At 36.8% G+C, this 20,690-nt stretch overlaps 1 protein-coding gene across 18 annotated transcripts in view; it reads left to right on the top strand.

Moving 5' to 3' along the window:
• The window catches only part of Nckap5 (NCK associated protein 5), a 915,317-nt gene that overhangs the window by 567,682 nt on the left and 326,945 nt on the right, over positions 1-20,690 (top strand). For 16 of the 18 annotated variants that reach the window (XR_002386357.2, XM_021236818.2, XM_087195889.1 and 13 more), the window contains one exon: positions 5,390-5,477. Coding sequence is in view for 17 of the 18 variants with exons in the window: in XM_021236818.2 (XP_021092477.2) it covers positions 5,390-5,477 (88 nt within the window). In the remaining variant the exon portion in view is untranslated. The remainder of the gene's footprint in view (positions 1-5,389; positions 5,478-20,690) is intronic. The other 2 variants (XM_021236814.2, XM_087195946.1) reach the window with 1 other exon arrangement.

A 20,690-nucleotide genomic window follows, 5' to 3' on the forward strand; every position in this document is an offset into this window, starting at 1 on the left:
TTCTTAGAAGTGCTGATCATTTCAGTTGCCCATATTTTACTTGGATCTTTTATTTTGGGAGTCTAATTTTTTTGAGTTCTATATATGTTCTAAGTATGAGTCCTCTGTCTGAGGAATAGCTGTCAAAAATGTTTTCCAAGTTTATAGGTTGTCTCTTCACTCTGTTGGTTCTTTCCTTTGCTAAGCAGAAGCTTTTTAATTTGATATGATCCCATTTGTTGATTTTTGGTGTTATTTCTTTGGCAGTTTGAGTACTATTGAGAAAAACCCTCACCTACATCTGCATTTTCAAGAGTTTTACCTATTTTATCTTCCAGCAGGTTAAGTGTTTCTGTTTTAACATTTAGTTCTTTGATGTATTTTAATATTAGTTAAGTAAATGACGAGATCTATGTGTCTAGATTCACATTTCCACATGTAGATAGTTTTCCAGCACCATTTTTCAAAGAGGTGGTCTTTCCTCTGGTATATATTTTTGGCCATATTGTCAAATATCAGATAGTTGAGTGTGCTTGGGATTGTTTCTGGATCCTCTATTCTATTCTACTGATCCAGGTGTCAGTTTTTGTGCCAGTACCATATGATTTTTATGACTGCTGCTTTGTAACACAACTTGAAGTCTGGGATTGTGAGGCCTCCTGATTTGCTCCTGTGTCAGGATTGCTTTTATTTTTCTGTGTCTCTTCTGATTCTATATGAATTTTAGGATTTTTTTCTCTAGTTTTGTGAGGAATTCTGTTGGTATTTTGATTGGGATTGCATTATATCTGTATATTAGTTTTGAAATTATGTTCATTTTTACAGTATATCTGTCCATTTCCTGATGTCTTCTTCAGGCCCCTTTTTCAGAACACTGTAGAGGTCTTTCATTTCCTTGTTTAAGTTAATTCCTAAGTATTTAATTTTTCTTGATGCTATTGTGAATGGTATTGTTTTCCTAATTTCTCTCTCTGAGTTCATTATTGATGTACAGGAACCCTTGATTTTTGTGAATTGACTTTGTGTCCTGCTATACTACTGAATTTGTTCATTAATTCTAAGAGATGCATGGTTAAACTTTTTGGTTCTTCTATGTACAGGATCATGTCATCTGTGAATAATGAATATATACATTTTATCTTACGCATTTTATCTTATGCACTATTAAATGTTCTATTTACCTTATTTTAGATTAGTGTTCTTAACTATTCCTCAGAGGATATACTATAATTAAAATTTGTTGATTTTTAAATAATGTGTTACCTTAACAAATGGGGTTTATTTTTTAATAAGATACAATTCCTACATTTTTACCTTTGTGACCTAAAACATATTGTTTGAATAGGCATTTAGTTTATTTTCTCTGACTTGCCTGGGAGTTAACATTAAAAAAAAAGATATACTTAATGTGTATTAGAACTTAGGGTATTTCACTGAATATAGATTTTTTCTACATGTCTTTAGTTATGATGGCTACTTATGAAAATTCCGGAAAGGAAAGGATTTAGTCTCAGCTGAGTAGAGCCAGAAGACATCACTTAGGGTCAGTTTTTAAGGATGCATTGTACCTATCAGCAGCTTAGAAACAAATAAAGAAAAGCCAAAGCCCTGCCCAAACCTGAAGTGGAGGAAAGAATTGGCTTATTTTTAGTCACTTTTGGGAAACAGATGGCAGAGCTGTGCTGTATGCTGACTAGCAATGTGAACTTTGCTACATCAACTATCAACATAATAAAACAAAGCAAAATATCATTGGGCATCAGAATGACAATGGATGATTCTTCACGCTCTTTAATTTTTAAGCAAGTAAAGGTTTGCTAAATGAACATTCAGAAAAGATGTCCTCAGGGAATAAAAAATGGTATATTCTCATAAGACTGAAAACATTTTTTCTGTGACCAGATTCATGAAGGTTATAAAAAATGAGACTTGATTTTTTTTAACCAGTGGTTGGGGCGGGTCCCTGTGCCTCTGTTCCAAGCTGTTCATTGGAGATGAACTTGGTTTTAATTGATGACATAGTAGTGCCAGGAAAAATGTTCACAGTTATTACCAAAGATTCTAGACTGCTTGAGATTATTTTAACAATTTCCTGTCAATTACCACTTTTTCCTTTTTTCTCTCTTTAATATAAAACCAAGAAGCAGAGTGAAGGGAAAGGTAAATAGGTGTTTTTCTTTTTACTTATCAAATTATGCATAGAGCTTCTAATTATACAGAGATAATTCAAGATTTATATTGAGACATTATATTTCAATTTATTAAAGAAATAAATGAAGACTTTTTTTATTTTAACTGATTTCTAACTACTTGGCCACATTTAGGCCAGATGTTTACAAATGAATGAACTCAAGATCAAAATAAGATTTCCAGTTTCTGTGCTAAAGTGGGAAGAAAGTAGACTACAGTCATGCATGACTTAAAAATGGGAGATATCTTTTGATTGTTTGTTTGTTTGGTTTTTTTGGTACCAGGGATCGAACTCAGGTCTTTGCAATTGCAAGGCAGGCAGCAGAACCACTGAGCTAAATCCCCAGCACTGGGAGATATCTTTTGAGAACTGCATTGTTAGGCAATTTCATCATTGTGTGAATGTCAGAGACTGTATTTACATAACCTAAGGCAATAATGATTCCACTTGATAGAACATGAGATCATCATCATCTGCATTCCATTGTCCTGTTCATCAAAACGTACTCATTTAACATATGACTGTAATACATATTTAGAAAACGAGAAAAATGTCCTTGACCTGCCACAAGTGAGAAGGTCAGATAGGTCTTCCAACATCTATAATTACTGTTCTTGTTTGTGATAGATTTGGTAAACATTGTGGAAGTCTACCTCTGAGGAGATGGTGTACATAAAATGACATGAAGTATTAGAAATTGTCTCTGGTTGCTTATTTCAGAATTTGTGACTACTTTACCGTCCTCCCCACTTTCCACCTAAACTTAGTCTTTTTAAAAAAAATTTCTACCAAATCTTAACTTCTCCCTAGGTCAGAACCATTGCCTTCTTGGGTTCCACATCACAAAAGTATTGAATGAGTTAACTCTTCATTGGAAGTTAGGACTATTATTCGTTAAGAATGATTGCCCTGAATGTCAACAGGTCAAGTGGAAAGAGGGTGCTGTATTTAGATCACTAAAAATTGTTTAGTCCTAATTTTTTATCCAAGTAACCATGATCCTTTCAGTACGCAACCAATCTTTCTGTGCCTCAGCTTTTTCAACTAATAGTAAATATGATATTTTAGAAGTATATTATAATAATTTATAGATAAGATTGTTCTCTGACAAATTAAAAGTACTGTTCAATTTGAGTTATTAATAATAGTGTAAGACTTTGGGAAATATAGTTAACTGTCTCTCCTTGCCCAGATGGCTGCACAAAGTGAGTTGTCTAAATGTGTGGTCACAAATCGCTCTTTTGGTACTCATAACCAGCATCTTCCATCTTATGGAAAGCTGGAGTGGGTCCCAGTTCCATCCTCTGTCAAGGTAGAATTTCCCTAGTGAATAATCCAGGTCTGGATGTCCCAGCTTGTCTACAGTTTCTTCGCTCAACTGTTAAGTGGTTACACTCATATTAGAAAGGCTGACAGTTACAATGATGGTAGTTACTGGAGTGACCTGACCACAGCAGAAGATTCATGGGGCTTCTAGAGCCCTCAGTTTGTCACACTGGATGCTCTTGGCAAAAGGCAGAAACCTTATTAGCCTGCTTTTCCCTACAACTCTCTCTTATATCATACTGAGTCATTAGAATATATGGTTCAGGATGAAACTGGAAAAGAAAATCAACTCCATTTCTAGGTAAGAGACCAGCACAGTGTTCAGTGTGTTGAATTTAGGCCTTCTGCTATCAAGAGTTCTAGCCTTTTTTTGTCTTCTTGGAAGAACCTCAACAAGAAGATCATTATTAAAAAGTGTCTGAATATACATGGTGAATGTCTGGCATGGAGTAAGTACTTCATTCTTTTTAAAATGCATTGACAAATATGACCTGTGTACTGAGTACCTACTTTACCCATAATCACAGGAGACATATATAAGAGATATATGATGTAGTGTTATACCAGTTCTCATTTACTCCAGAGAACAAAACTTGAATAAATGAAATATTTGAGCATTCAAGTGAAGTGTTTTAAGTGGTAGAATAAATGATTTAAAGTATAGGGGTGTAAAAATTCAAAGACGGCATCAATCAATGAAGAAGTATCTTAGTGTTATAGTTTATATCTACTTGTTTTCTAAAGCCTCATGTGATCATAGGCAGGACCTTTGGAAGGTGATGGGATTACAGGATCTTATAGTTGAAGAGCCGTTAGGAAGTGAGGCCTGTTCAGAATAAATGGGTCACATTGAGTGTGACTCGGAAGGTTTATCTCCCTTCCCAACTCCTCCCTTGACTCTTTGCTTCCTGTCTGCCATGCCATGAGGAACTTTTCTCTGCCATGCCTTCCTGCTTTGAAGCCATCTGACTATGGACTGAATAGTAACAATAATCCTCTTCTACTTTAAGTTGAAGGCATGTGGTATTTTGTACCAGCAAGCAGAAAGATGACTAAAATACTTTGAAAGCAGAATTTGAGATGTATTTGGAAAGATGGATGGCACATAGGAAGTTGAAAGGAAGCTGGCATTCAATAAGTAGCAACAGCCTGAGTAAATGTCTAGAAATGAAAATGGGCATTACTTTGGGAGAATGGGGATCCTTGGGAAGTGGCTGTTTAAAAAAAATAGGATTACAACACAAAATATAATATAACCTATAGAAATAGTCATAAATGTGTTCAAAGATGCATGATGTATAAATATGTTAATTATTTAAAGTAGCAAAAATTGTAAGCCATTTTAATTCCACCGGCAGAAGAATAGTTAAACCCTGTATAGAGCACTGACACCATGAAGTACTAAGAGACAGTTGAAAAGAATGAAGTAAATCTTTCCGTGCTGACATAGAAAGACCACCATGGAAAGAAATGACAGTGTATTAATGGAGAGAATGCATTTATGTAGTATCTGTTAACTTTGAAAATTGATTTTTAAAAAATCAAAGTGATGTTTTGGGAAGATTAATGTGCAGGCATTGTATTAAATTAAGAGAGAGGGATTAGAAGTGAAGAGAGATATTGGGAGATGTGTGCGTGAGTACAGATCTCCAAGGCCATGGATGGGGACCTGAATAGTAAAGAAAAGGAACCCAGACATGTACATTCTGAAGGAGGAATATAGATGAGTTCTTGAGAGATTCTTAAAATAGGGACAAGAGAGAGGGAAGAGAAAATATATTTCCTGGTGTGAACTTAGAAAATATATCCTAAAAAGTGATTTCTACTACCTGGAATAGACCCATGAAAAAGAGAATCCTTCTCTAAGAAATTCTTTATATTTTTGTTTCTCAGGATGGAAGAAACAGTGCGGAATCTATTGCAGAGTCAAGGACCTCCACAGCAGAACAAAGAAGAAACTGTTAGTATACTGGTCTACCGGGTACATATGCCACATTTCTTACTTTTGGCTGGGTACCAGTCAGCTTGTTTTCTTTGCCACCTAGCCACCTCTGGTTTGAGAAATTATATACATGTTTATTTAAGATATTTGTTTCTTGAATGCTTGCTTTGAAGTTGATCATAAATTTGTTTGTAGGAAAGTGGAAAAAAAATGTGGTGAAACAGATACCTAGAAATATACCATTGCAGAATTCTATGGTGAGGGCTGTAAGAGAGGTGTCTGCAGCATTCTCTGGGAACAAAGGAGAGGGAGTGATACATCCATCCTGTTTGAGGAGCTGAGGAACACTTGGCAGAGGTGGAACATTTGAAGTGAGGCTGAAGAGTAAAGAACAAGTAGTGTGTTCTAGGCAGCAGGAAGGCTAGATAAAGGTTCAGTGGTGCAAATCTTCACAGTGGGCTCCTGGGCATTAAGAAGGTAACTGAGTAATGGCTGGGTGTGACACAAAGATTGATGATGACATCAAGATTGCACCAAAGAGCTGGATGAGATCTGGGCTTGTAAGCCATACTCAAGGTTCTTGTACCTGATGATATGGACTCTAAAGGGGTCCAGCTAGTAAATGGATAATGAAGTAAGATGTCTTCTTCTCTTAATTGCCCTTATCTCATGATCTTTTGACACTAGAAAGGTGACTAGGCTAGAAATCAGGACATCAGATCTGAGTATCGCCCCTGTTGGCCACATACATGAGAAAATTCTGGCAGGTTGGGAAAGGGAAATACAACAGAAATAGCACAGGAATATTATATAGATATAATTAGGGCTTTTATTGAAAATAACAAATAGAGACCCAACATTTCCTTTACAACTATGCATGGTAAACTAAGAAAGCTAAAGCCGGCAAGGAAATGAGCAGAAATCTGAGGTTATCACTAGGTAGTGAGGTAGGTGTAGTTTTTTACAGATTAACACATTCTTGCTGTCTTGAACCACAAGTGATACATGTCTGACTGTGCCATCTGGTGGCTTATACCACTAGTGGTAGAAATAGCACAGCCATGCATGCATAGTTGTACATGTACCACCAGTGGTTCAAGCTGCCTGATAGTGAGATTACAAATTCCAGCCCCATTGTGAACATGCTAAAGGGCTTGGCAACACATTCCTGTGATTTCTGCACTCTGAGAAGCTGAGAGCAGGAGCATCACAAGTTCAAGCACAGTCTGCACATCTCAGTGAGACCCTATCTCAAAATTGAAAAAAAAAAAAAAGACTGGGACGTTGCTCAGTCCAAAGGCCAGGCCAGGGTACAAGTCCCTGTACTGGACAAAAAAAAAAGAGGGGATGGGGAGGCAAACATAGAAACTGATCCATTAAAGATAATTTTGCCATCAGCATATCTGAATCCATGAGTTCAGGGTTCTGTGACCTGGTATGTTAAGAGGACTGGGAAGAACCTGATAATAAAAGTCAGACTATTATACAGAGCTATGAGATATCAGCATAGTTAGTTGTTAGAAGGTTCTGCCCTCAATAGTTAACTCTTAAAAAGTATGTGGAACTACTTCATGAAGATGGGAACACTGCTATCTATCTCTAGTGAATACAGATTACAAGGAGTTGACTTACACTCCCCTAGAGGAGATTAACGAAACACACACACAAAAAATCCCTAAAACCCATTTCTAAGGAAACAGTTTACTATTTTCTTGAGGTGGTTGCTTTGAAAAGCACATACACTGAAAAAAATGTGTTTTAAAACTGTTTCCTCTTATAAACTCATCTATTTGTTTTGGGAAATTAGCTCTTCCCTCTAGATAGAAAATTTTGATTAACTTCAAATTAATGCTATGTCGAAGGGATGTTTTGTTGTTCTAATTGGCTTTAGGCTCCTTATCTGTCAAATGGGGAGAGGGGCATGGGTTACATGACTAATAAAGTTCATTTATACATTCTGCAAAGACTTATTGTACTTTTAGTATGTACTATTCAAAACCTTGTCCTCTGGGAATTCAAGAAATAAGAACATAGAAAAGAGAAGGTATAGTGGATAGCATTAAGTCCCAAGGAAGTCCTTTTCACCTCACAAATTCCAATTTCTAAATATGGTTCTGTATTAGTCAACTTTCCCATTGCTGGGATGCAATATCCAGTACCACAATGTAAAGAAGGAAAGACTTAATTTAGCTCATGGCTTCAGGGCATTTATTCCATGGTCAGCATCATGGTGGAAGGGCATGGTGGAGCAAAGCTGATTGGTTCATGGTGGCTGAGAGTGCAGAGCAGGGAAAAATGCCAGAGAGGAGGGGTCAGGGACCGTATATATAGTATCCAAAGTTATACCTCCATGACTCAGTCAGATATACCCAGAAGTGTCATTTACTAATCCCCTAGACCTTTCCCAAGCCAATCAAGTTGACACAATTGCACTAGAGGCTCATGGTAGCCAAATACATTATGCAAGATTTACATAGCAATTACAGTGCATTTCATAGTTATTACCTTCCCAGTACTAAATTCTTTGTTTTGGTGAAAACTGGGGAATTTATTGCTTCATAATATGGGGTATCATTAACATACAACTCAGATTTTCCAACCTGTAGAATTGCTTTGAAAGCAATTTGGAAAGCTGGAATTTGTTTCATTTTCCATTGTAGTAGAGGTGTTTGTTCTGATGATTTTATCATTGAACTAATAAAATAACAGAATAACTTTCTATGTTCTAGTCCCTTGCTAATTGATTTGCATGCATTGAATGTGGTTCTGTTTTGTTGAATGAGTGTGTTCCTGAAGATCTCACATGATATGACCCTTGTATGATTTATAACTTGCATAATTCAGGATAGACTTTCTCAAAGGATGATGGTCGTTTCTATTCAGCAGCCAAGGCAATCCTACCATGTGGTACTAAGTCCTTTACAATTACCAGCCTTGCCACTGTGTAGTCTTGACTTCTTTTTTAATTTGGAGAATTTGCATGATTTCAGATTTTATGTGTGTGAAGTAATATTAGTGACATTTTGATGTGACCACTTTCTAGTTTGCCTAGTGTGGAGCCCCATCAAATGTGACTAGACTAGAGCTCATTCAGTGCCTACAATAACTTTGTGTAGGAGGTACTGTCAAGACCCATCTCACAGCTGTGGGTGTAGGCTGAGCACTGTGAGCACTTGCTAGAAAATTCAGTCAGGAAGTAATGCAGAGAGGACTTAGACCTTGGACAATATGACTCTACAGCATCACATCTTATGCTGCAGAATTCTGGAGACATTAAGTGATAGGCCCAAGTTACCTAGCTGGTTATTCCCCAAGTTGAGATCTCAACCTGGCCTCTTTCCTTTCTATGTAGAGTTCTCATCATCTATCCATTCATTCATTCATTTATTCATTCATCCCTATGGTAGTTACTCCTTTACTTTCTTACCAAAATATATTAGTTTCCCCTTGCTGCTAGAACAAATTTAGTGGTTTAACAAAACACAGATTTATTCCTTTATCACTCTAGAACTCAGAAGTCTTAAAGCAGTGTATTGGCAGAGCCACATTCTTTCCAGAGGCTTCAGGAGCAATTATTTTTGTACCTTTCCCAGAATCTAGTCTCCCTTCACTTGTGGCCCTTTCTTCCATCTTTAAAGCGTAGTGCTCCATTCTGTGCTATTGTCACTACAACTTATTCTTCTGTCTTGGTTCCCTCCAACTAAATAATCCAGGATAATTTCCTACCTCAAGGTCATTGACTTGGTCAAATCTACAGAGTCCCTTTTGCTATGTGAGGGAACATCTTACTAGGTCACAGGGATATGGATGTGGCTATCTTCTGCAATAGAGGGGGGTTATTATTTCTTCTGTCACTCTGGGGATTACTTAGTGGCCTAGCAGTACCCAGTACTAAGTCCTGCATTCAAAGATGCCTGGCATAGATTCAGTTTATAAGAATCTGCAGGGTAAGGAGGGAAGGCAAATAATCACATATATTGGACAAAATGATAGAAGCCAAGATAGAAGCTCACACAAGTTCCAAGAACACAAAGGTGTAGGCCAGTGGCGGCGAACCTATGGTGTGCATGTTACTTGGTTTTTTTAAGACAAAATATATTGATGTATGAGTTGTTTTATCTGATCCAAAATCTCAGTGTTCAGGTTGAATTTCAGTGTTGGCATGTTGCAATAAATAAGTGGGATTTGGGATGCAGTTTGGGCACTCATCTCTAAAAGGATGGCCATCACTTTTGTCGACCACTGAACTACTGTATTTTTTTAAGACACCCTCTCACCTGCCTAGGACTTATTTTTAAATAACCCACTTTCCTTTCCATTGGTCTCTTACAATGGACACAAGAGTCATGAGCTTCCTCCCAAGCCCTGTGGCCTTCCTTTCTCAGAACATTTTATGTTTCAATGCTTTTGGATGAAGTCTGATGGTCAGGCTACATACATGTGGTGCTCTACCCATTACAAGACATTTAGACAAAATGGATCTCCTTCATTTGTCCTGGAAGCCCCTAAAATAGACATTATGCTTATCCTAAGATGGGGTGCCAAAGGTCTGTTTGAATTCTGGTAGATGCTATGTACTAGATCCAAAAACAAGTTACAGATAGTCCTAGGTAAGATATATGGAATTAAATTGAGCAGTTATCTGGGGAGTATTTCGATGGTGTGGTGAAAACTGGGCATAGTCTAAAATCCCAGGTTTCAAAGTCACTGTTTCAAAGTACAGAAAACGTTAATGAAAGCAAATGGATGTAAGGTAATAAGCCCTACAGTGTTTGATTCTCATTTCCCTTGCGGGAGAGACCAGCCTCTGAGTAATAGACATACTATCATTATGTGCAGGGAAGGTGTCATGTGCTCCTAGAACAGACTTGTTTCATAAGGGAAAAGTACAAGACCTGAAAAGATTGTCTTCAGAGGAGCCCAAGTCAGAGACATTCATTTCCCTTCTGCTTTGTTTAGTTTTCCAGCTCATTCTCTCTGGGCGTTTTGTTTCTCAGTGTCATGTTATATATTCTTGTTGCTCAGGCCACCATTTCATAAAGTTGGGAAACTTATGATAGAAAACATCAGGATTAGACATAAGAGAATACAGCTGTGCATCAGTGATATACAGTAGCTGATTGGAGAGGGACATTATTCCTTCAGCTGCATCTGTCAGGATGTGCACACACAGGCAGCTTGAGATGTGAATAACCACAGCACTAATGACAGATCACCCCCTACAGGCCTCTTGTGTCTGTAGCTACCTTCTGTGCTTCTTCACTGAATAGTTACGCATCCTCTTATTTCCATTTTTCGGTATGGAATGTGAATTGAACCACATTAATTCATGTATGAGAAAAAAAATGTGTCTAGGCAAGTGGAAATAGTTAACTGGAAAAACCCCCATAGACACACAGCTTTTGCAGCTAACAAGACTTAGGATCTCAGGCAGTTATTTAAACTGTGAGTTTTTTGTTTTTCATGTTTTAAAAAGTAGAGATTTTGGACTGAATTAGGGATTGCAAATGCAAATGACTTCAGTCATCAATAGTGTAGTTAAAGTAGGCCAGGTATGAGACAATTAATTGCCTTCCACAGGATAACATTCTGTTTATCCACTTCTAATGAAATAAATACAAGGAATGGTTTCATTTGCTTTTATTGTCAGGCTGAAGCTTTGTTTTTGAAAAGCAATCCACAGGTAGTTTAATGCCAGAGAAGCAGTAGAGAGTTTTGAGGACTGAGGCAAACTGGGGAGGCTCTGTCTGACCTACACAGGCAGCCACAACCGGGCTATACAGATTCAGATGACCTGCAAGTGCAGTACACATCTGTGTGGAAAGATGGCCACATGTTTCAAAAGAAGATGAACGTTCAGATTTTTATGGGAAATTTCTTAGTCTGTAGATTATGCCTTTTAAAAAACGTGTACTAAATCAATGGCCAACCTTAGAATAGATGGTATCTAAGCTTTCTCTTGCTCTGAGAATTCTAGGGTTTTGACATTCTATTCACAGTCCTGTGAGGCCCGGATAACGCAAAACATACGATAGAACACATCTACCTCCCTGACTACTAGCGAACATTTACTGAATACTTTGTCCCGATTACTATTCTGATTGTTGTTTTTTTTTGTACCGGGGATCGAAATCAGGACCTTGTGCTTGTGAGGCAGGTGGCAGAACCACTGAGCTAAATACCCGGCCCCTATTCTGATTGTTTTTCAAGAATGAGCTCATTGAGTTTTCACAAAAACACTTTGAAAGAGTTACTATTATGTTCCCTTATTTTACAGGAAAGGAAACCAAGGCATTCAGATTAAATGGCTTGCCCCAAGTTGCACATTAGCAGTGTTAGGTCCCCTGAGTGCCTTTGCACCCTTTAAATTGGCAGAATAGCTACTGTGAAATTTGGGTGCGGACATTTTGTCAGAAGATTCGGTGAGTCCTTTTCTCAGTGAAAAGTAGAGTGAACTAGAAACAATGATCAGCAAAATTGCAATAGTGTCCAAGTTTGTCTTCACCTCTTTTATTCTCCCTTCTTAGACCTAAGGTATTGTGTTTTCTGAGTCCAAGCTTCGTAATTTTCAAAGATGGACTGTGCTCAATCATGGATGCATTTTTGTTCATCTAAAACAATCTAGTATTCTACCAAGTTATTTCCATTTGATATGATCTAATTGAATTTCAGAATTACTCTTCCTTAAACAGTTCTTCCAAATAATTACCAGGTGTGACTAAGCATAAGGAATTGGACCTTTTCCTGTTATCCTAAAATTTGTCAATATTAGCTAGATAGATAGATAGGCACAGACAGACAAATAGATATAATAATACCCAAAGAGCATATGACATGGGGTCTGGTATCTTCATCATGGAAACTCAAGACCAGCAACCTGGGAGAGATGTGAATTTTCCCAAAATTATAATTCTCAGAAGAGTTTGAAAATTTTTTACTTTAAATATCACTTCCTCTTTCCCTGTAGTGATATTAAACATTCTTCACACAAATCCAAAAATTTATGCCAGACAAAAAAGCTAGTATTCACACATTATATTACTAACCAGTCAATTAGAAAAGATACTTTTTCGGGGCCAGGGATTTAGGTCAGTGGTGCTGTTGCCTGCCTCGAAAGTGCAAGGACCCGAGTTCGATCCCTGGTACCAAAAAAATAAATAAATAAAAGATACTTTTTCTAAGAAAGATCCTGTAAAGAGTAATATCCCTAGTATAAAAAATGTTAATTTTCCAAACTTCTAACATAATAGCATTTTTTATGCACATAAACAAAATGGAAAACGAAAGTGTTTATGGTTTTCAAGAGCTGGAAACTTCCTTTTTCCAGTTCTTCCCAACCTGGCTGAGGCTCTGATTTTCCTAAGGGATTTGAAACACAGTTAGCTAACTGGCCACTTCCTTAAATGTGCTGAATTAAAATGATGAGGCTTGGAACTCAGCTTGGTTTTGTTGTTTCCAAGTTTGAGGATCATTTTGATTCCTCTGGTCCATAGATGTGTGCTGGGAATGAGTGAGGCACTTCAATGCCCTTTCTTCCCACTGTAAGCTTTCCCCATATTTACAAAGGAGAAAATGTAGCTGGGGTGAAGTTTACAACCCAGTTCTCACTCCAGCATATGCTGTATTCATCCATACTGATTCTTACCCACACAGTACTTCTTTCAGTAAATACTCTGGTAGCTAATTAGCAAAGAAAGCACACTCTTTAGAGAACTTCACTGTAATTATAGAAGCTATTTAGAAATGTTTCCTTTTTTCTTTTCCCTTTTTGAACTTAAACAAAATGTAGTGAACAAGTACAAATACAGACCAACAGGAAATACATTGAGTGAGTGTACATAGACCAGATGGAAAAACTCATCTAGAATCCTATTTGTTAATAGAGTAGTTAAGTTGTGACAGGGTTATTTATAAAATTATACACAACTGGAATATGACATTTTTATTGAGTGCCATTGTCCTTGATCTAAAATCTAAGGAAGAAACAAATACTTATATTTTTCTTCAAGGGATGAGGCCTTTTTTTATTCTCAATACTGCAAAAAAAGAAAGAATAAAGAAAAGAAAAAAAGGAAAAAGAAATTTGGCCTTTCCCTTGAATTTCTATGAGCTTTGTGTTGCTGCTGAGGTAGTGATGGTGATGAAGAGGGTATTTTAATTGTGTGTTATGTTTTAAAGTCCTGAAACTGCTCCTTGAGGAAGTACTTTTCTTTCCTCCTGTTTTTTAAAGCAGTACCTTCTGTTCTTGTAATAAGTTCAGTTAAAGAAGGGAGAATTTCTCAAATCCAGAGTATATGGTTACATTCAGGACAACCTGAAGTATTGCCCTCTATTAAGGATGAGCATTCCTTTTCATTTTAAATTTACTCTGCAAGATGACTTTTATGGTTTTTATACTCTACTGAAATATATCACAGAATTCCATAACTTTGCAGTACAATCTCATTTGGTAGCAGCTGTTTGTTGGATCACTAACTAATGTAAATATTTGCCTTCTACTTCCAAAGTTATACCAAATACTTTTGAGGGGATAAAGATGTATAAATAATATCACTGGACATTTAAATACATGCTTCTCAGGAATTTATATCTCTGGTTCAATAAGTTCTGTTCTTGTTCCCAATTTCTTGTTCTCAATTTCTGCCTGAATTCTGTGTACAGACATGAATACTCTTTCTAGATATATTTTGACCCTGAACTGAATTCTTCCCAAGTAAAAGTAAAATGTAGGTTCTCTGTTCAAACAAACATAACCTATCCAGGTGCCCTGGAAAAGCACCTTCTCTTTTTCTGGGTAAGCTCCTTATTGCCCCCGTGAACCCTACACTTTCCGATCTCATCTCAGCACAGGGCCAGGGTTTATTTTGAATACACAGTGTGTGCTTCAGGTCAGGAGGTCCTGTGAGTGGAATCCAAAAGATGTTGCCCTTTAGTAAGCAAGTGACTTGGGTAAATAGTTTGGGCACTTTAGATTATTAAATGGGCACATGAGTTATTTCTTTCTTTTAGAAATGAATTTGAACAGAGTAAAATCACGGTATCAATCCTTGAACTTTAACCTCACTATCTTAACTAGCTTGAGCCTGAAAAACTGACTTTAAAAAAAAAAGACCTGACTTCTTAATGCTTTATGAAATACAGATAAAAGCATTTTGGAATGAGAAGATACAGTAGATACAAAAGAAGTGAAAATACCTTCTAAAAAACACTTTCATTACTGAGATCTCCCCTGCACAGTAACACTGGAGCTATGGATATTGTCCTTACTGGTTTTGTCTGTACAAGGAACACAGTGCAACTTTGAAGGAAATGAGTGAGGCTGATAAGTGGAAGATGGTCTGGCCAGGGGTCTGCTGTCTGCATTTAAGCCATTGTAGGATTCGGGCATTAATTGAGTGAATAGGTATAGGCTTCAAAGATTGTACCTGGGTGCTGGACAGCACTTTCTGGGTTTACAGAAGGTGACTATCCAAAAAAAGGTTTTCCTCAGCACTCAACAATAAAACACGGGCCTGGGCTATGTCAGTGACCTCAACCTACCTGGACTCTAATCCAGAACCATTCCACAAAGTCTCTTAATAGCTGAGCCAGGTCCCTAATGTGCTTAAGACTTTCCTCATCTGATTTAAATATCTGCCTGTACTATGAGCCAGTCAACCTCATGGCCTAGAAGATCTTTGCTGTCCTGCTCATCTCTATGAGAAGGAGCCAGGGAAAAGATTTGTAAAAAGTTTGACTTGCAGGGTTTAACGAATTTGGGCAGTCAATGGAAGTTCAATGATTGTTCTTCTTCCATTGATACCTTTGCTGTTTCCTGAGGACAGGGAAGATATCCTTTCCAAATCACTTAAGACCTGTGCCACCTGCACCAATGTTCATTAGTAGAGGACCCCCCCCCGCCCCCTTGTACTAGCCTTTGTCATCTCCTCAGACCCTGAAGGGATGGAGCTAGTAGAGAAGTCTACTGAACTTGTCTTGCCCTCTTCCCAGCCTATGTGAATCTGTCAACCATTTATTTAAATACAGATGCAAACAGTGATTGGTGTTCTTTTTTTTTTCCCCTATGTAAGAGTGAATCTAGGTTAATATAAAGAAGAAACAGTCTGATCAAAGGAAAGTCACAGCGCATTTTAATAATTCTCAGGGAGTCCCCCACATTCTAAACACCGTATAAGGAAGGGATACTTGCTGGCAAATGGGTGAAGGGGAAATTAAATGAGAAGGAGTTTCAGGATCAGATCTGGAAATGAATACCATTTATCTCATTCTATTAGTTTTTTTCATCTTGGGCAACTTTCATAACTTGAATGCCATTTTTCTCTTCTGTGTAATGGGTACAGTGAGGCAAAAAGGAAAGGTTGTTCTTTTCCATGTGCTTTCTCAGACATGATTTCACTTAGGAATCAGAGGTAATAAATGACAAAGTACAGAGCACATTCTAGTATCCAATAAATTGTTGTTATTCTCATTGTTATATACACCTTGCCTTATCTAATTTGTTCTTTGTCTTCAGCCAGATTCTTCCTTTTTTCCCTGCCCCACCTATCCTACCTCTGTGGCCAGCCTCATAGGAGCTTTTTTAAATTTGAAGCTTCAGAATTGGAGAAAGTGATGAGACTATGAGAAATATAGACATCTCGAAAGCTTTCAATTCAGGTCAGATTCATTGGCTGGACTGGCCTATGTGGTGCTATCTTCTCCTATTGTACAATCTGGTTTTTTCACACTCCATCTACTACCAACCAGCATTTTCCCACTTAGCCAAGTTTTTTGAAATACTTTCATCATCATTACAAGGAAAAAAATGTGACAAATACTTTACACTGGGCCTTCACATATTAGTGTTAACCAGTTTAATCTAAAGGTTTTGCTCTACCAACTCTTCCCAGAATGTGGAAATTTGGGACATGTTACTCAGAGAAGTAGACAGGAAAGCAGTTTTCCTAAAGAAATTCAGGGGCTGAAAATTCTCCACAATGATTGATTCTGGGTCAAACTTCACCCCTGAGTGAGCCAGAGAAAGGAGCTGTTAGGAATTAGCAGAGGTTTATAGAAATAAGAACAAAAACAGCAAAGGCAAATTACAGCTATCATTTTAATGGTTTGTCAAGTGCTATCTGCATAAAAAAGGACACAGAAATTACAGTTTCTCTTTGTCCTGATTCCTTCTTTCCTAAGGCTGTTGCTATCATCTGTAAGTGTGGGAAGCCTGGCCTGCTATCTCAATGCTATTTACTATACATCTTCTATGGTATACAACATCTATCAATGCAAATTCAAGGGCCAGGGATTTAGCTCAGTCATTCTATCGCCTGGCTTCCAAGCGCAATGTCCCGAATTCGATCCCCGGTAGCAAAAAAACACAAAAAACAATTCAAATGGACTTAAGGAACAAAGCTTCTGAACTGGATCTTACAATGGCTTATATTCTCACCTCATCAGTTTAAATGAACAGCCATGGATCTCATTCAGGTGGATTCCATTGTTTCACAAATATATCAAAATATATTATATGTTTTTGCAAATATATTATTGGTTTGCCATCCTATCTCCTAATAAATTTTGTTCCACACTAAATAAATAAACACAGTAAACCCATTTCTCTGCATTAAGGCCAAATTATCCTTTAATGTGAATTACTAAACATCTGCTGTAATTATAAATGATGATCTTAAAACAGTTATATTACAGTAATCTTTATGTTGCATTTACAAAATAACTTGTAAACGTATATACTTAAAATGTAAGTTGAGCAATATTTCTCTTCAATGACTATATTTTTCTAACTCTAATGTTAGTGCATTTTTCTTCCTTATGCATTTTATTATCTCTTTTCTTCTGAACGCTTAATATTAGCCAAGGGGATCAGTAGTAAAAATTGGCACAAAAATAATTAATTGTGCATTTTACTGTATATAGTATAGGATACTTTCACAGCATCATCTCATTTTTATCCTCACATTAGCCTTTTAAAATAGCAAAAGCAAAAATCTGCAGTTCACACAGGTGAAGAAACTTAGTTTCAAACAGGCAGTCAACTTTCTGAGTGTTAAATAGTGAGTCAGGCTATAGTGAACTTAATCTTTTGATTCCAAGTCCCATAGTCTTCTAAGGATAGCATTAATTACATTTCTATACCAGTGATCCTCAAATTTGGCTGTGTCTGTAAGTCACCTGGAGAGTTTTAAAAAGTACTGATAGTCTTGCTGCAACCCAAGAATTCTGATTTAATTAGTATGGGGTGTGGCCTGACCTTGAAGATTTTCATAATCTTCACAGGCCAATGCTAATAGCCAGCTTTGGTTGAGAAACACCTCACTACAGGGCTTTAGAATCAGCTATATCCTTAACTTTTCTTGCTTACCATGATGAGCTTTCTGTTTGTCTGTTTTTTTCATTAAACCCTCACCAGTCTTTCCTCTAGAGTGGCTACTCTAGTACCTTCTGTATAATAGTCATACTGAGCTTCTGGAGAAGGAGGAAGTTGAGCTGGTCTTTGAAAGATAGCAAAATTGAAATAATTAGGAAGGACCTTTGGTCTTGAGGTTACTCTGGTGAGAGATAACAGAGGATAATGGGTACAAGAGTAAGACAGTAAAGGATCATGGATATTGCAGGACAAGGAAACAGAGGATTATTGGGTACCTTGATGAGAGACATAAGATGATTATATGTTCCCCAGGAAGAGAAGGAGGAAGATAATGGATATTCTGGCAGGAGAAAGCAAAGGATTGTGGGTCAGTTTGAGGCCTTCAGAGGTCAACTACCTGCATTCAGATTCCACCTGGGCCACTCTCAAACTGTCTGATACCTGAGGAGGTACTGAGCCTCCCAAGGACCTGGGAACCTCACTGCCATCCAAATTTGGTACATTGGTTGATATTAAGCTTATTGTTAGAGAAGCAGTGAAAATGGGGCAAGTAGGTCAGAGTGTTACTCAGGAAAGTGATTAGAACATGGGATGGACCTAATTCTGAGTTCCCAGCCTGACCAGTGGAGATAACTGAGCAAGCAGACATACTGAAGAAAACCCTGCTGTTGGGAAGGTAATAGAAATTGATATCATCAAACTGTTACATACATATATGAAAATACCACGTTGAAACCTATATTTTATAAAATGTATATGCACTAAAAAAAGTGTATTTAAAAGGTTTTCTGTTGAACATACTTAGAAATTTTTGATAGTTCAGCATTACATTTACAGTTTCATCAGAGATAAAGCCAGGTAACATCGTCCCTCAGTCAGTATCAGCATAATAATACTGGACATTTGTTGAATTCCTTCTGTGTTGTGAAGTGTGTGGTGATAAGGATGTGAAATAGTTTACATCTCATTATATCCTATAAAGTATATTCTGCCCCTGAGAGTCATATAATTGTGACCTGGTGAATTGCAATCTAGTGAAGCACTTATAGTGTCTGTTTACTGAACTTGACTTGACTCATTCTCTTCTTCTAAAGAACAATTTTTTACAACAGATAACCCTCAATTTTCAATGGGTTATATTCCTATAACTCCATCATAAATTCAAAATATCATTAGCTTCCCAAACACCATAGCTTAGCCTACCCTAGCTTAAATATGGTCAAAATGGATACATTAGCCAACTGTTGGGCAAAATTGTCTAACAAAAACCCTATTTTAAAATAAAGTGCTATCTCATGTAATTCACTGAATAGCTATATCCAAATAGTACTGGCAAGACAGTATAATATCATAGTGTATCAGTTGTGTTCTCTTACTATCCTGTGGCTTTCTGGAAGCTACAGCTCACTGCTGCTGCTCAGCTTTTCAAGACAGTGGCTGCCATCTTACTGTGTAGCATTAGCCCCCAAAACAATTAAGATTCAAAGTATGATAGATGGATGGATGGATGGATGGATGGATGGACGGATGGATGGACAGATAGACAAATGTTTGAACCCAAGGCCTTCACACTGAGTTACAGCCCCACCCCTTTTCAAAATTATTACTTTGAACTACGGTTTTCTAACTCATTAAATTGACAACATTGGCTTGAATTTGTGATCCTCCTGTGTTAGGCTCCCAGAGTGCCAGGGATTGTGCTACTATGCCCAAATTACTTTCTACTAAAAACATATTTTGCTTCATTATAAAGTCAAAAAATTGCTTATTAATTCTAGCCATCATAGATTGAAGACAATCAGTAATATTATTATCATTGTTATCACATTTAAATACTTAAAGAATTCTTTCTTAATAGAGGCAGCTGCCTCCCAATCAGTTCAGACTAATAAACTCAAAAGACAAAGTATTTTTTTGCCAGCAGTTGCTGCACATAAAAAAATTAATATGGTATTCACCATATTTTTACAAACAAATATTTGAACACATTGGCCATCTGACAGTGTGTATTTATGAGGACAATGAAGTGGAATTCTATTTTATTTAATTTTTCAAAACTTTGATCTGATAAAATTGTTTATGGTATAAAACTATATATATACATATATATAAATATACACAAACATATATTGTGTGTGTGTATAACTAAATATTGTCCCATTTTTTTTCTTGTGAGAACACTTAAAATCTACATCTTAGCAATTTTTAAGTATATAATATGCTATCATTAACTACAATCACCATGCTATACAATAGATTTTATGATCTCATTCCTTCTTCCTCCCTAAATTTTAATATTCTTTGACCAACGTATTTCTTTTTTTTTTCTTAAATTCTTTTATTGGTACATTTTAGGTATACAATACATTTACATGTATCATTGGGTACTTGTACCTGAACATGATGTATCTTGGTTCTTACTTTTTCCCCATTCCCTGTGCTCCCTTCACTCCCTCCACACTTCCCTATTTACAAAGACTTTGTTTCCATTTTTTTCTTTTGTCATAATTTTTCCTTTTCCTTCTTTCCTTTCCCCTTCCCCTCCCACTTCCTTTTCCCCTTTGGGCCTTTTATTCTTATTTCAAATTATCAGTTATTCATTTTAATCATTTTAATCCTTATTTACATTTTCAGTTTCTCACACCAGAGAAACTATTAGGTATTTACACATGTGTGTTCTATTTATTTCAATTAAGAGTATGGCCTCAATATGCATCCATTTAGCTGTAAATGTCTCTACTTTTTCATTCTTTATGACTGAGTGGTACTCCATTTTATAAAAAAACCACATCTTCTTTATCCAGTTTCTAGTTGATGAACACTTCAGCTTTAGCTATTACAAACTGTAATAAAAAAATCTATAACTTTGTAATAGCATTAAG

Source organism: Heterocephalus glaber, unplaced genomic scaffold (genome assembly GCF_053883595.1).
Source record: "Heterocephalus glaber isolate CG9 unplaced genomic scaffold, H.glaber_assembly_v1.0 deba00000347, whole genome shotgun sequence".
NCBI classification, from domain to species: Eukaryota; Metazoa; Chordata; class Mammalia; order Rodentia; family Bathyergidae; genus Heterocephalus; species Heterocephalus glaber.